The sequence below is a fragment of the Melanostigma gelatinosum genome (assembly GCF_949748355.1).
Source record: "Melanostigma gelatinosum genome assembly, chromosome: 2".
NCBI classification, from domain to species: domain Eukaryota; kingdom Metazoa; phylum Chordata; class Actinopteri; order Perciformes; family Zoarcidae; genus Melanostigma; species Melanostigma gelatinosum.
Genome location: NC_136635.1, coordinates 16,064,654 through 16,078,307, shown reverse-complemented (window position 1 = coordinate 16,078,307; position 13,654 = coordinate 16,064,654). Strand labels below are relative to the sequence as shown.

Below are 13,654 nucleotides of genomic sequence, written 5' to 3'. Positions count from 1 at the left end.
TTGCACATTATTCCAGACTCCGAAGGGCCTTTGAGTTGTTAACACTAGAACAATTGCTTTGAATATTTTATTCGGAGATTAATGACGCAGACTTCCTGTCCATATTTCTGTCTCTCTTTCTTTTCACTCATAGGGGATGGTTTACTCAGCAGAATACATTAAGAAGAAACTGGAGCAGGAAATGATCTTGTCACAAGCCTTCGGAAGAGACTTGGTACAAGACTCAGTGTACTTTATAAATCATGGCAATCAATAATGAACATTTTCACTCTTTCACTGTCGTGCTTTATTCAAGGCTACGCTAGCTGTGCAACAGTACACTAACCCTACTCTGTACAAAGCAGTCTGCAAGTAGCAGTTGAGGCAGTTTGTTTCAGTGATTATCTTCACTGTGGTTACAAAAGTGTGCTGTTGTGAGTGTAATGACTCTGGCCGTCTCTCACAGAACAAGGGCACCATGCACTACGGGCTGGTGATAGTCGGCCATTCTCTGGGTGCAGGCACTGCTGCTATCCTCTCCTTCCTACTGAGACCTCAGTACCCCACACTTCACTGCTACTCTTACTCTCCACCTGGTGGCCTTTTTAGGTGAGTCCATCTGTGTGTGTTTACTGGATGTACACAAGGCTGTTCAAGAGAAGATCACTCGCTCAGTTTGACTACATCGTGCAGGAAGTCAGTAAAAGCCTGTTTGCCACTTTCATGCATGAATCCCATGTTAATGTGTATAAATCCCACGCATGTTTAGCCCAAGCTTGACCGTTTCATACCAGAGCACCGTCGCAGGTTATAGCTGTTTACTGAAGCCCTGGGTCTGTAGCTGTTGTTCAGTATACATCGCTGCTAAACTTCAGCATGATACCACACCTAATATAAATATTTTTGCTCTACAGAGTTGAGAATTTTCAGTTCACCTGAAGTGGTCCTGCAACAAAGGTCCCCTGGTATCAATTTTTGCGCCTTAATCATTTATTTATTTGAACACCTCATTCAAAATGATGTATGGATTAGAGGTTCTAAGTCATCCCAAAATGATTTGAGTACTTGTACCAAGAGATAACTAAATGCTGCTGTGCACCTTTGATGTTTTTATTGAAGTCAAGAGAAGGTAATCGGTCAGACTTTGGTCAGAAGACACAAGACGGGTGAAAAAATGTCGGAAACGATGGAATAAAACCTTACAAATGCAGGTGTTTGAATGATCTGAGTATGATAATGATCTAAACTCATATGCTGTGGCCTTCAAGCCACCAGATGTCCAGAAAGCAGAATTAGTGATTGTAGTTTCAGCCTCGGTTCATCAAACTAGGAAATCCTTTTCCAGTCATCGACAGTTCTAAACTATGAAAGCAAAAGTGAGATGTTTTTACCAACATCTGTTATTGTGAAACGCTTTTGCACTGTGCTGTTTACCCTTGTGTTGTAGACTTTTCCTTTTGGCCCGATCAGTCATTGCTCTCTTAAAATGATAGGGTTTTCTTGTGTTCAGTCTGTTTGGTTGCCCATTCGAGGCATGTCCTTTTCCGTTCACATGCAATGTTTAGTGTGGAAATGGAGTTTCTGTTGTTTACACCCGTTTATGCTGTACATATGGGAAAGGAGGGTCGACTCTTTCTATGGTTGCTTGCATCTTTTCTGTCCATCATTTCCAGTATTGTATCAGCCAGAGTATAACTACGCATTTGTGGGGCTTCTTGTGCATTTGGCCAGATCAAAGTCTTCCCGAAATACTTGATGTAGAATAGTTAACTGCGTGTCGTATTCTATTATTTTAGCAATTTAAAACAAATGTTTGTTTGAAGGGTGAGCTAGAAATGTGTTCGGAGAGTTTCCTCACAGGTCACACCCGTAACTCCCTCCACATGTCCTGTTCACATCGTTTACCGGTTTCTTTCTTTTATTTACCTAGTGAGGATGCCATGGAGTACTCCAAAGAGTTTGTCACATCGGTGGTATTAGGAAAAGACCTGGTACCAAGGTATCTCTTCTACTATGTCCCGTGTGCTGTGGTTAACTTGACTTTGCTCCAGTACTACCACATTAGACACATCTGCTGCTCTCTCGTAGGCTCGGCCTGTCGCAACTGGAGGGTTTCCGACGCCACCTTCTGGAAGTCTTGCAGAAAAGTAACAAGCCAAAGGTGAGTTGATCTCATGACACTGTAGAAGACCTGCTGCACGATGTAAACATCAAAAAGAAAACAAATAGGAAACTGATACAGTAGGCTATCTGGTCTTGTTAAGAACGTCATCATTTGGGGGAATGCTTTATGGACTGTTGACAAAAAACACATCCCTGCCATACAAATACTAATGAATGATTAAATAGTCATCGGAGTGACAACATATTTGCATTTCCACCCATCTAGACCAACTACATAAACGCAGTAGCATCACACTTCAGCATTTATCTCCATGTTTTTCCCTGGCTGATTTAAAAGAAACTGCAGGTTTCCACACAACCTCTCACAACACTGCAGGCACGGTATCTCTGCTGTAACTAAAGCTTCATTGAGTTGACCCCTGGCTGCTGCAGAAACACATACAATGTGCAGAAGATATATTTAGATTCGGACGTCATGTTGCATAACTAAAACGCATTTTTCTTTGCAACAGTGGAGGATCATTGCGGGAGGCACCAAATGCATCCCCAAATCAGAGCTTCCAGTAGAGGATGATGATCCTCAGTCTCAGCCAGCAGCGCCCCCCAGCAGTCGCCTGTGGCTCCACCCCAGTGACCTCAGCAATGCCCTTTCAGCCTCCACCCCCCTCTACCCTCCTGGCAGGATCATCCATGTGGTGCACAACCATCCTCCAGAGTCATAGTGAGACAATTGTCTGTAGATTACAGCAACTAAATCCCCCAAATGTTGTTTTTTTTACTGTCACTGTTTCACCTGCGTAAGATTCCAGCAGCGAGATCAGTCATCAGTTGAGTGGTAATGCCCCTTAAAGCTTGTCTTTGTATAGAACATACACTTTTACCACACAGCTCCACCGCACGAATGGTGAAGTGGTTGTATAACTGATGCGTGGACACGGGTAACGCAAAGCCAATTTGAGTGTACATTGTTTCACACCTGTGACACAAAAGAACTGGCAGCTCAGTGGGAGAAGGTGTACATTGCATACTGGGGACAGCGTGTGTTTACAGATTGTCACATGGCGCTCCCCTACCCCTCTGTATGCGCTTGCTGCTGTGCTGTCTAATACTATATTTTATTTCATCATCTTCCCGTCTCTTATACACGTTTCTCCATACCTAGTTTGTTTAATGTTGTACTGTGTGGAAAATATTTAAAGGGCAAATGTAAATATTTTATCAATAATGTTTAAAGTTCATGAAATGATGATTCTGTTAGACACCGGTATCAAACATCCTCCATCAGCTGTGCTGTTATCCAAGGCCAGAATACATTTCAGTTATCTTATGAACAACAGATGGATGTCATTCTATGTCTTAAAAAAGACAGAAGAGTTCTTTGTGATGTGAGATGGTAATAGCCGTTGTTTATCTTTAGATAGATAACACTGTCTAGTGCGGTCGAAGTGTTTGTGGCTTCTATAACACAATCAAAGGTCACTGATGGTCGCATTGCAAACCACCACTGGAAGCCAATTAACTCAAAGGAAGTCCATGGAGGTGCAACGATCTGATCTCTGGCCTGTAGCAGTTTACTGCTACTGCAGTGATGCTGTGCGTGCGTGCGTGCGTGCGTGCGTGCGTGCGTGCGTGCGTGCGTGCGCGCGCGCGCGTGCGTGCGTGCGGCCATCAGACAGAAGCAAGTAGCCTTGAAATATTTAACCACCTTCTGCAAGCTGGTACAAAACCATGGTGCGGAAGTGGTTTGGCCAGTTTATCCAAACAATGACCAAACATATCCATTATGTCTAATAATGGAAGTAAAGTTAGTTTTTCTTTGTCGTCTTATCTCGTCGTCCTATTTTATAGTTTTCCATATGCAGCTAGGGAGCGTTTTGCTCAGACTTGTGTGTCTTTTCTGGTTTCTAGAATGAGCTAATTTCCAAAGTCTGTCACAAAATATTCCACTCGGTGGTGTCACAGCCTGGATTATGCTTCTCCCACTAGGATAATGAGGCAGGCTGTTGCTAGATCAACATGTGTGCTCACTTTGTACTTCACCGTGATTGACGGACTCTCTTTCTTTCACTGTAGTTGTGGCCAGGAGGAGCCAACCTACTCAGCCCTGTGGGGGGACAACAAGGCCTTCAATGAGGTCATCATATCACCTGCCATGCTTAATGAGCACATGCCCCACATGGTGATGGAGGGTCTCAACAAGGTCTGTTTTATCTGAGTGCATGCAGATGGATTTGGCAGGGGGTGTTTAAATGGTGGTGAAATTCATTTTAAGTGTCGCTCATGATTTCCAGCGCTGGATAACTGAATTGGTGGATTATGAGTGTGTGTGTGAATCATCTCTAACTTTAAAGATTAAAATATATTCACGAATATTTTTAACGATTGTTCATAAAGGGGATGCCACTTTTTAACATATGTTTAGCATATGTTCTTCCACAGAGGGTTTCAGGAATAGAAGTGAAATCGTTCTGGCATCTATGAACCGGTAACTTTGAGATTACTAAAGAAAACTTATTTACAGATGGGTGATACATTTATTATCCCTTAGGCCTTTACATCTACCCATCTCATGATTGAACATCGCAGCGATCAGAGACAATTGTGAAATACGTTGAAGTGATTTATTTCAAAAACCACACTCCTGCAAAGACGGAAGACAAACGTTATGTTTCCAGTGATGCTCTTTTCAATGGTATGCCCCTTACGTGTTCAGCGAAAAAATGTCTTTGAGGGTTTTGTAAGAATGATTCTTACTTTATGGTCAATGTATGCATGCGACCCTTCATTAACGTATAACTCACCTCCCCTTGTTCTTTTCTTCCAGTTTCAAAGCATGGGGGCTGCTCACTCCTGGTTTTATGGTGGTCTTTAGTAGTAATCTTCACAGGTGTTGAACATCTGTTGTGATAACAGGGTATTGACGTGTATGTTTGCATGCGACGGATCCACTGTGGGGAGTGCACTTTTTTGTGTTTTTTACTTGTTTTTTTGCATTTGTTTTTGTGGCTCAGCCTTGTGTCAGTATGTCTCTGGATGGATGGTGCTGTGTGTGTGTGTGTGTGTGTGTGTACGTCTGCTGTGCCTAGTCTGTAGTATGATACCTCTGGTGTTTCTGCAGGTACTGGAACCATTATGTCTCGTGTCTGAGCAGGAAAACTCAGGACCGGAAGAACTGGAAGCCAGTCAACCCACCAACAATACCACTGTGGTCATAACCTCGCAAACAGAATTAAACTCGAGTCCTCTTCCCTCTGATTCCTCCCTTCCCGCCAACACCGATGCGTCTTTCACTGGTTCCCTCACAGGGACCGAGGCTGTCTCTGTCCCTCTGTCTGTCGTTGCGTCTTCCTCTTTTTCAGATGCCGCGTCTGTTCCTCCTTCTCCTCCTCTGTCAGACTGTACTTCTGCCTCAGAGCCGTGCTCGCTGTCTGTCCGTTCAATGTCCAACAGTCCTTCCAACTCTCACTCAGGAGCCCTCTCAGTTGGAGATGATTCATGTATTCCACCACAAACCCAATCCGATCCAGCCGATGCTCACCTGAGCGTAGATGTGATTGCTGCTCCTGTTTCTGAAATCCCATCTGATGAGTCTAACTGTGCTCAGATAGAAAATGATCCCCCGGAGATAGTAATATCGCATAGCTCTTCGCAAAAACATGAAGCGCAGAACAGTCCCTATGATACTCTTGTATAGACTTAATGACTTCCCAGTATTTGACTTGGCCCTCATTAGCTTCTTAGCAAAACACATTTAACAATCTAGTCGAATCTGTGACAGGAATAATTTATCGTGGAACATTTAAAAACTGTCAGTGTTGCTTTTAATGCTGTAACTGTGGCCAGACTCATGACGTGACGTCGTGCCCATGAGGTGTAGCGGGAGAAACATTTTGCCTGATGTTAAAGCTCAGGGTTTTGGTGTTGCTTTTCTTGAAGAAAGGCTTTCTTAAAAGGTACTAATATTTAAAAAGTGACCACAGATGAGGTGGAGAGAGCCTGACAGTTCCTCCACTACACAAAGTCACAAAAGACTGATGCAAAGCAGCTCAACTGATGTAACAGTTGAGTGACACTGTGAACATGGTCTCTCTTGCTGCGCCAAGACTTCCTTTTGCTCTTTCCACTTGCACATACAAACTGGTGACTGGGTGCCACAAGTCCAGGCAAGTAGTCCAGATGCCGTCACAAAGCAAGTTGGGGCAAGGAATCGGTGTACATGACAACACCGCGATGAGGTAAATGTCATCACTAAGTAGCCCCTGGAATACATCACTGGTCTATGGTGCATATAACAGTACCAGAATAATCCCTTTTTAAAATGTGGAGTCTTACAACCCTGCATGATAAGTCCAAACCCACCTGCACTCTTTCTAATGAGATTCACCTTCCAGCTTTCCTTAAATCAACCCTTCATTCTTTTCCATCCCTCTCACAGCTACCATATATTTGCTGAAGTGCTGTGGTATGAACCTGCTAACCCCGTTTTCTCAAGCTAACAAGTTTTCTTTGTATGCACAAAGTTTCCATGGTAACCTAATTTCTTCCACATTAACTGCTCTTTCTTCCTTCTTGGCCGGGTTTCTCAGTAGCTGCAGCTCTTCTCTTCTTCTCCCTTTTTGCCTTTTGAAAGCACACATTTAGCCTTTCCTCAATAATCCCTTCAAGAAATTGTCAATTTCATCAATTTCATCTCATCAGCAGCAGATGGAGTAACAAGGGGGGGACAAATGATTCAATATGGAGAATTCGGCTCGTCTCCACTGCTCTGCTGCTAAATTGATGCTCAACGAATCTTCGCAAATTCATAATTTTCTCTTATTACTAACTTGTTGCAGTGGAGGGCTGAAAACTGGAATCATTTTTTAATGTTCTCCACCACGCATTTTATATTGCCAAGTCAAAATGTGCTTTCATAAATTATACATGTCATGTGAGTCTACGGCTGTAGGGGTTGCAGTACATTATTGAATCATGGAAAACTCCCAAGGATGAACCTTTAAGTCTAGATTTCTGTCTCTGGGTACTCGATCTGCAATCTCATGCTTTGTTTCGTCATTGTGGCTACAAAGTGCAGGTGCTATTTTGATATTGTTGGTGCCAAATATTTGCTGCAGTTTTATCACTCACAGAAATCTTGTCCTCGTGTATCATCGGACACACTCGCCCATGTAACATCTTCATGTTTTGTGTGATACATAACCATCTGCATAACCCAAACATCATAAACATGTTTGTTTTCATGGCATTTTTAACTTAAAGGGCTTCTGTCCCTCTGGTTTTCAGTCTTTGTTTACATTCATTTCAACTTATGTGTTGCCATTTTATCTTCCATTGTCGCATGAATTGTATGTTTGTTTTTTTGTGTGTGTTCATGTCGTCTTACTGCTCTACTTGTATTCATATCATGATGTGCTTCCACCAAGTGTTTAAACTCATTAAAGTAAACCAAATACATGTAATCGTGTGTTGATGTGATTTGCTGTTAGTGTTTGTTCTCCTCACATTTTTAACGATTATTAACACAACACCGTTAACAGTTTGTGGGACAGAGTGTTCCTTGTATGTTGTCAGAGTTGCTGATAGAGTTATCTAATGTTTTACCATCTATTTATCATATTGTAGGTCTTGCATAGTTCTTGCTTCGGCATCATGACTCTATTGTGGGTGTTTATTGTCAGATGGAGTAGGTGATAGCTCACTATTAGACTACACGTACATTTATCTGGACCTCACTGTGCCTTTTTGTAACACTAATAATATATGTAATCATATCTGGGGTTGAATATAGATTTAGTAGTACTGTGCTGTGTGTGTGTGTGTGTGTGTGTGTGTGTGTGTTGATGATGATATCCAAACTATTAATGGCCAGAAGATTATACATCAATCTAATAATTGATCTAAACCTGTTTTTTGTTATTATCCCACCTGTTGACCAAGAAGCAATGTGTTTTTTTAAAGATTTATTCATTTGAGATTCCATTTTATTTTTTTGGAGAATAGCATAGAAAAAACATTTTTTTGGTCTGCAAAACTAAGCAAGCAAGCTACCGGTAAATCGTTTGAATGTCTTGTTTTATTCCAGCAGTTGAGTCATTTCTACTTGATGCATTTATTATTCTGTTGATGTGGATTCTCAATGCACATCCTCCCTCCTCTCTTGCTCTCACCGTGCCTTTATCGGTCAAGTCACGTGTCTGTACACCTTTGTGCTTGTGACAGGTGCTGGAGAACTACAACAAAGGCAAAACCGCTTTGCTGTCAGCAGCCAAGATCATGGTGAGTCCCACAGAAGTGGACTTGAACCCAGAGAGCATGTTCGTGGATACATCAACAACTCAGCAGCCGATGCCTACAACCCATCACCGCAGGAACAGCAGTGTTCGGTTAGTACACCAGGCACCGCTGTGGGTGTGTTGGAGCATTAAAAAAATACATATCTATATAAAACAGTTTGTTTGAGCCTCTCTATATTGAGTTCCCCCTCTAACTTGATATAGAATGCAGCCTCTTCAAAACCTCCTCCTAAACTGTAGGGATAATCATGAGGATATGTCTGATTTGAATTCAACTTTCTAGCCGATACTAAACAATACTACTGCTACTAACTGCTACTTTATTGTTTTTCTCAAAATCATCGTTTCTGTCTGTTCCTTTTGGTTAAAAAAAACAAAACAAGACAAAAAACATTGTTACGGTAAGCAATGCATGCTAATACTAACTGCATAATGTGCTCCCTTTTCTCATGCACGCATGCACGCTGTCTGACCACAGAGCAGTTGCAACGTATGGTAGTATTCAGTTCCCACCTTGGCCCCTCTGGTTTAGCCCCTGTCCAAAGTCAGTGTGAACTCCTCCTAATAATGGTTGAATTGGGATGTTTTCTCTCCTGTATTAGACACTAATACAAGAGCACGAGGATACACTCCTGGCCTCCCAGTCTCTCCTTTTCTCTCCTCTTCCTTCCATCTATGTAATGTGTTGCTGGTGTCCACCTAGTCTGTAGAATCTAGATATGATTTACATACTAACACCTTCCCGCTTTTCTCTTCTTTAACCCTCCGTAAGTTGTTTTGACCCGTTTTTCATGTCTGTCTTGTATTTTGGACCCCTTCTCCCTTCCTCCACTCTCCAACTCCTTCTTCTCCTCTCCTCTAGTTCGTGTGCCCAGTCTGAAATATCTCTGGATGGTTTCTCTGAGTGCCCTCCTCCTCCAGTGCCTGTAGTGCTGCGTGGAACACGGGAGCGCCTGGCAGTGGAGCTGAGGGACCGCAAAGCACCGCTGGCTGTCATGGAGAGTCTCTCAGACGCCGAATCCCTCTATAGTCTGGATTCTCGGCGCTCCTCAGCTGCGCTAAGGGGTTCGCCACTGCTGAGTAGCCTCCCGTTCCCTTTGGACGCCCCGATCCCTGAGGAGAACCCGTCTCTCAGCTCTCGCACTGAACTACTGGCTGCTGACTGCCTCTGCCCGGAAACGCCAGAGCACCTGGGTGAGGTTGGGCCCTTCTTCACCCCACTGGAATCCAGATCCATGCAGCTGTCTCCTGCCACATCTCACTACAGTGGAAACCATTCCCCAGCTCTGCTAAATCAGGGCGTCAACCGAAACATTCTTCCTGATGGGGATCACCAACAGATGCCTGGTGTCTACAGCCCAGGGAGCACTCCTATCGCTCCCCTCAGCCCACAGATTGGTTCTAGACCAATGGATCGAGATAATGAAGACTGGGAGCTGGAGACAGCAGAGAAACAGTTAAGTGCAGAGACTAGACCGGCAGCTTCTACTCCTCCACTCCAACTATCCAATGGAAACCCCAGCCAGGCAGTGCTGGAGTTCGCCCAGTACTTAGACTCTTTATTCAGACTGGACGGCAGCAGTTCACCACCTCTGGAGCTGTCTGACGGGGAGTCCGAGTCAGGCCGGGGCTCTTTCGGACAGGGAGAGTGTCTCGTAGATGGACAGCCGTTGGATGACAAACAACTTCTGGCCAGAGCAACACTGGAGCCTAACCTAGTCCCCAAGCCCCCACGCACTTTTGCTGGATCTGCTGACCCCTCTTCAGGCATCTCTTTGTCCCCCTCTTTCCCTCTCTCGTCGTCTGAGGAGCTCAACGACCTTTCCCCCGGCGAGGGCGCCCTGCCGGCCATGCACTCCATACGAACCTCTAGCCCTTGCCACCGTCCTGAAGAGAACACACTATCATCGATGGTGTAGTGTGCTCCCGAGACTCCAGTGTCCTTTGCGCTAGATTGACAGGTGCAGTCATTTAAAATGTAAAACATATCACAGTACGTGCATGCGACGGAATGCAGTCACTCATCAGAAATCCAATGACAGAACTTGACGGACCAACATACAAACTATTTCCATTCTTCAGGTGTCCCCGGTGAACGCTGTTTATAGCATTTTCACACTATTGCAATGACTAAGAAAAAAAGATACCTCTCTCTGCATGCCAGGGGGCCGTACTGCTTTCGGGTGAATATAAATAACTGTAGCTTCACAATGGCATTCCAAAACAATGTCGTCTCACCCACGTAGGGACGCGTCAGCATTACATCAGTTCCCCAACTTAACAAAATCAAAGGGAGAACACTTAACTGAGCAGGGATTCAAAAACCAACACTGTAGAAGAGGTTAGCATAGGCACATCATCTGGGTTGGTGTCCTGGTACAACTTCCTGCACCCTCAGCAGCTCCGGAAATCTTGTCCAGCTTTTCTTTCATTTTATTTTTTCAAATCAGGAATGTGAAGATGGACATATTCATCAATCAATAGAAGTGAGAAGACATTATGAAATGTTCCTCAGGTCCACAAAGAATTGACTTTGAGAAAGAGCGTAAGTATGTTACATTGGTGAGAATTCATGCGTCTTAAAAATGTAGTGATTGTGACAAAGTTATTACAGACGCCTATGGATGTTTTTGAGTCTTTCGGTTACTCTTTATAGTGCATGAAGGTTTGTTTTTTTGTCTTTATTTTTAAAGAGAAAATGTCAAGAAACCACTTAGATTGACATTTGGACACACTTGCACACATATTGCTCAATTTACCCCCAAAATATTTGCCAAAAAATGTAATACATTGTATGCCAAATGTATTTATGAGATGTAGTTTTGTATATGTATATGGATATTGCTTTATTTAAACACGAGCTAAGTTCATTATCTCCTTCCCATTCTGTTGGTTCCCGTGTAGACTGTTACACAGCAACACCACGGAAAATAATGCTACCCTGACCTTAAAACACTGCCATGGCTTTCATTTGGAAAACACAACCTCTGTACCTTGGGTTTGAACCAATGATAATAATAACTTGCTAATAGTCGTCCTAGTCTCATACCTACTCTACCGTTCTCTTTGGAGAGCTCTTAACAATGTGCCCAGGTCAGAGTAAGCATACCTTTATGCATTTCATGGTAGCATGGCTGGTATAGAAATGTCTTGTCATTGAGTCACAGTAAATAAGAATAAACATGTTCAGAAATTATATGTAAACTCAAACATTATCGAGATCTTTTGAAACGCCTGGGTCACCAGACAGGACCAAACTGTGTATTCTAAAAATGTCACAGGATTTCATCTCTCTTGTTCTCAAGGTGTCATCTTGGACGTCAAGGTGTTTGCTTCCCTTTAATGTGGTTCACCTCAAACATCCTCGATGGACTGAATGAATGAACGGGCTCAAACGTCACGTATGCCAATTCTAAACACTGTATGTGGCGTACAATCTTCCATATCACTCTGTGTGTAACAGGTGGCTCACAATTTGCATTATTTATTACCGTTAATGTTGTTATCACTTTTATTGCTATATTTGATGGTATTATTATCCTTATTGCACTTGCAACAGATTGGTTTGATGTTAGTGGTTTTTATCTCAGTTTTCTAGGGACAGTTTGGGGAACTTTTTAGACTTTTCTCAAATGTAAGTTCTGTATTTCAGCTTTTTCTTTTTTTTTTTTCTGCCCGAGTTGAAAGGTATTTGACATCCTGCCATGGCATGGTGACAATATGCTCTTTTTACAAATGTTTCATGGTCGGTGAGACATGCTGCAGAGTGACAGCCTGCTCACGGGTGACCTCTGGTGCAGCGCCACCGTCAAGCCTGGAGTCACCATAGTGATCCGCACAGTCTCTCTATTTGGATTAAGACTTGCAGTGATTACTCACAGCAGACAGTTCCAGACAGTTTACAGTCTGACACTACTCAAGTCATGCTGCCAGTCCCAGTAGACTCTCACAAGATACACCAAGGTTGGGCTAACAATTTCCTACTTTCGGTAACTCTGCTTGCAGCCGGTCATACACTAAAACACTGCTGAAAGAAAGCACTATAATACTTTCTACCATGATGTGTACAGCACCATGTTCTATGTGTAAGTATGTATGCAGATGTAAAAAAAAAAATGAATTCCAATAGAGTCACGCAGAAAACCACTGTATAACAATATGAAAATAATGAATATATTAAAAGATATCAGTATTGACTTAATCTGAAAGTTATTTATTCAAACTATTGGCAGATTTACAAATTGGTCTATATTGAAAGAAGAATAATTCAACTATGTCTTGTCCATGTTTACCTGGTTTGCTTCCCCTCCTTTCCTGCCCCACGATAATAATGTATTTAATCCCCCCCTCCACTGCCCTGCCTGTAATGGAATAAACTACAAACCATGAAAATAACTAGAATTTCTGTCATATATATTTATCACGTATTACTAATATACTGTTGTTTGCATTCGGATGGCTGCTGTTTAAATGAGCCACAAATTGTAGTTGATGTCTCAGGTTTTCTGGGTCAGACTGTTTACCCCACATTGTTAAGATACAGTTTAGCCATAGTATATTAATAGGAGTATAATTCTCCTAAAAGATAATGTATGTTGTAGGAAGATTGAGGCAATTAACTTGTTTAAACTACTGATTGTTGATATCAAGTACCATGGAAACATGAAGGACTGTACTTTGGAGTAGATTTTGCCAAATAAACCCCTCCTGAAAAAAAGATTGTGCTTTAGATGTTACGAATGTGTTTTAGGACTGCTGAGTACAGCTGTTGAGTTGTTCTGAGCTACATTTAAGTATTATGAATTGTTTTTGATGAGAAGGAAATCTACTGTTGAGCCTCATGAAGGTTGCATGGGTGAAACAACACTGTGGATTGCAGGTGTCTATTTGATAACACCAGTGACACACCTTGGACCAGATCACATTCAAAGGCCATTGAACAATTGGTACAACTCTCTCTTTGATTTTAAACTTAACAAGCTACTACGAATGCAAATACTCTTCGATGAAGTATAAGATGACAAGTAAAAGGAGTAAAAACAATATTGTACTGTGCAATACTATATTGGTAAAACGTGTCAGTATACCTTCACTCCCACCAGAGGGAAGCATCGTATCTACCTCCTGAGTCACTGAAGTGCATGTCAGAAGCGAAGAAGAGTGACTTCCGAATACCACTGAAAGATTTCATGTAGCACTAGCGTTAGCTTGATGCTAGGTTAGCAGTAGCACTGTATTTACAAGTGTAGCCTGTTTTC

General features: G+C 42.6%; 2 protein-coding genes across 3 annotated transcripts in view; both read left to right on the top strand.

Moving 5' to 3' along the window:
- Positions 1-12,989, top strand: part of dagla (diacylglycerol lipase, alpha) — a 34,145-nt gene extending 21,156 nt beyond the window's left edge. For both annotated transcript variants that reach the window (XM_079289196.1, XM_079289195.1), the window contains 8 exons: positions 134-214; positions 446-588; positions 1,910-1,978; positions 2,068-2,140; positions 2,616-2,824; positions 4,177-4,303; positions 8,323-8,486; positions 9,259-12,989. In XM_079289196.1, coding sequence (XP_079145322.1) covers positions 134-214; positions 446-588; positions 1,910-1,978; positions 2,068-2,140; positions 2,616-2,824; positions 4,177-4,303; positions 8,323-8,486; positions 9,259-10,315 — 1,923 coding nt within the window. In that variant the 3' untranslated portion in view covers positions 10,316-12,989. The remainder of the gene's footprint in view (positions 1-133; positions 215-445; positions 589-1,909; positions 1,979-2,067; positions 2,141-2,615; positions 2,825-4,176; positions 4,304-8,322; positions 8,487-9,258) is intronic.
- Positions 12,990-13,561: 572 nt separating this feature from the next.
- The window catches only part of ext2 (exostosin glycosyltransferase 2), a 20,445-nt gene continuing 20,352 nt past the window's right edge, over positions 13,562-13,654 (top strand). Inside the window, exon 1 of the mRNA XM_079295301.1 lies at positions 13,562-13,654. This exon is cut by the window's right edge and continues 57 nt beyond it. The gene's annotated coding sequence lies outside the window, so the exon portion shown is untranslated.